At 46.2% G+C, this 2,500-nt stretch overlaps 1 protein-coding gene across 1 annotated transcript in view; it reads left to right on the plus strand.

Annotated features, from left to right (window-relative positions):
• LOC311035580 (echinoderm microtubule-associated protein-like 6) overlaps window positions 1–2,500 on the plus strand; it is a gene marked incomplete at both ends in the record, with an annotated part of 83,523 nt that overhangs the window by 35,266 nt on the left and 45,757 nt on the right. The window contains 3 exons of the mRNA XM_084043857.1: window positions 234–345; window positions 753–880; window positions 1,582–1,723. Coding sequence (XP_083899983.1) covers window positions 234–345; window positions 753–880; window positions 1,582–1,723 — 382 coding nt within the window. The remainder of the gene's footprint in view (window positions 1–233; window positions 346–752; window positions 881–1,581; window positions 1,724–2,500) is intronic.

The following is a 2,500-nucleotide window of genomic DNA, read 5'->3' on the forward strand; positions in this document are numbered from 1 at the left end:
AGACAAGGTAGAGTCTATGTGTTCACTAGACAAGGTAGAGTCTATGTGTTCACTAGATAAGGTAGAGTCTATGTGTTCACTAGACAAGGTAAAGTCTTCACCATGTGTTCACTAAGGTGTGGAGGTATTCATTTGCATTAAATTGATTCATTTGAGGAAACATGTATGATGTTTTTGACGTCCATATGTTGATCAGGGTTTAAAGGTGTATTGTTGTTGACATTCATGTTCAGGGGTTTGTGACCGGAGGTAAAGATGGAATCGTTGAGCTTTGGGACGACATGTTCGACAGATGTCTGAAGACCTACGCTATCAAGAGATCTGCCCTGTCTCCCTCTTCTAAAGGTACCTGTCTGTCTGTCTGTCTGTCTGTCTGTCTGTCTGTCTGTCTGTCTGTCTGTCTGTCTGTCTGTCTGTCTGTGCGGTTTCACACCCATTCATACCAAAACACAGAAGTGCTTTGCTATTTATATATTATTATATCACTTACTGAATGTTATATCATTGACCTACACAGTATATGGAGTTATACCCACAAGGATAGGATTATTAAAAAAAGGATACCGGTCCGGAGGTTAGGTGCCTCTGATCTAAACCTGTGTGTGTGTGTGTGTGTGTGTGTGTGTGTGTGTGTGTGTGTGTGTGTGTGTGTGTGTGTGTGTGTGTGTGTGTGTGTGTGTGTGTGTGTGTGTGTGTGTGTGTGTGTGTGTGTGTGTGTGTGTGTGTGTGTGTGTGTGTGTGTGTGTGTGTAGGTCTCCTACTAGAAGACAACCCGTCCATCAGAGCCATCACATTGGGTCACGGTCACATCCTGGTTGGAACCAAGAACGGAGAAATCCTGGAGATCGACAAGACTGGACCCATGACCCTACTGGTGCAGGTACCATGACCCTATGACCCATGACCCTACTGGTGCAGGTACCATGACCCTATGACCCATGACCCTACTGGTGCAGGTACCATGACCTCTGACCCTACTGTACAATCTGAATAGAGCCAATTGTACATTGAGGTGCCCACCAAGCCCCCAGAACCCAGTGGTTGCATTGAAGTGCATTGGACATGCTGGTCATTCGTACAGTAGGTACTGCAGCTTAAACGGACGGGGCCACTGTACGATGTACGAGCGAAAACGGTTTCGACCAATGGGCTTGACTCACAAGCTTGCACACAAGCTTGCGCACGGGGCCGCGCACCTCTGTGACGCAGAACGTGTCACAGTGGCCCCAAATAGGCCCCGCCCATCACACTTTCCAGCCCGGAAGAAGGGGTGAATTGGCTTCATGCGCTGGGTGAGCAACTCAATGCAAGTGGATGGGAGGCGATATCTTGTGCCATCTCTATTATTTTTAACTCTATGGTGCCCACCTATCCCACCTGTCCTGTTACCCAATCACCTGTCCTGTTACCCAATCACCTGTCCTGTTACCCAATCTGGAGGATGCGGGGCCTAACACCGTACTTCTTCAGCGGGGAAACCAATATAGTCACTGCTGAGCCTTTTTTTATTTGTGTGTGTGTGCGTGCGTGCGTGCGTGTGTGCGTGCGTGCGTGCGTGCGTGCGTGCGTGTGCATGTATAGGGTCACATGGAGGGTGAGGTGTGGGGTCTAGCAGCTCATCCTCTACTTCCTGTCTGTGCAACGGTCAGCGACGATAAAACTCTGAGGATCTGGGAGCTGTCTGTCAACCACCGTATGGTGGCTGTTAGGAAGCTGAAGAAAGGTACCTGTCTGTCTGTCTGTCTGTCTGTCTGTCTGTCTGTCTGTCTGTCTGTCTGTCTGTCTGTCTGTCTGTCTGGTTGTGTAATATGTGATGGATGTATTTAAACTTCATAAGAAGACAGTAAAGTATATGGTTTTCATATAGAGTACCGAAGTCTGACGTCAATGCCACTAGAGGGCGCTGTTCCACGAGTTTGTGGCTTTATTTTTGTGTTGAAATCCCCATTTGGGAAATCACGTCATATAAGAACTGTGTTCCAAACATAAACACACCACCCTGGCGTTTTTGTCAGGGGGGTGTGGCTCTGCATCGTTTAAGATATTCATTCATATTTGATACAGCCTGTTTCTGGTGAAAATGGAATTAATTCTGCCTTAAAAGTCTTAAGAACTACTACTTCCGGGTCTGATATCACTGTCCCCACAGCAGCCGTGTTCATGGGAAATGTAGTCTTTAGGTCGTTTGACTGGTTTCTAGTGTTTATATTGTGTTGCTCTTTGGATAAATGTGTACATTTACACCTTCAGTCGATGCTTTATATCCATATGAGTAAACACACCAGGGTGGTGTGTTTATTGTTGGAACACAGTTCTTATATGAAGCGATCTAAGATTCCCCAATGAGGATATCAATACAAAAAGTAAAGCCAAGAACCTGCGAAAAGCGCCCTCTACTGGCAGTGACGTCAGGACTTCGGTGCTCTATAAAATAACACTTTAAGGATAGAAACACAATAAAGTAGTCAGAGACGTATTGCCATTGGTCTTAACTTAAACA

This window comes from Gymnoscopelus microlampas, assembly GCF_963454915.1.
Source record: "Gymnoscopelus microlampas genome assembly, chromosome: 2".
Lineage (NCBI taxonomy): Eukaryota > Metazoa > Chordata > Actinopteri > Myctophiformes > Myctophidae > Gymnoscopelus > Gymnoscopelus microlampas.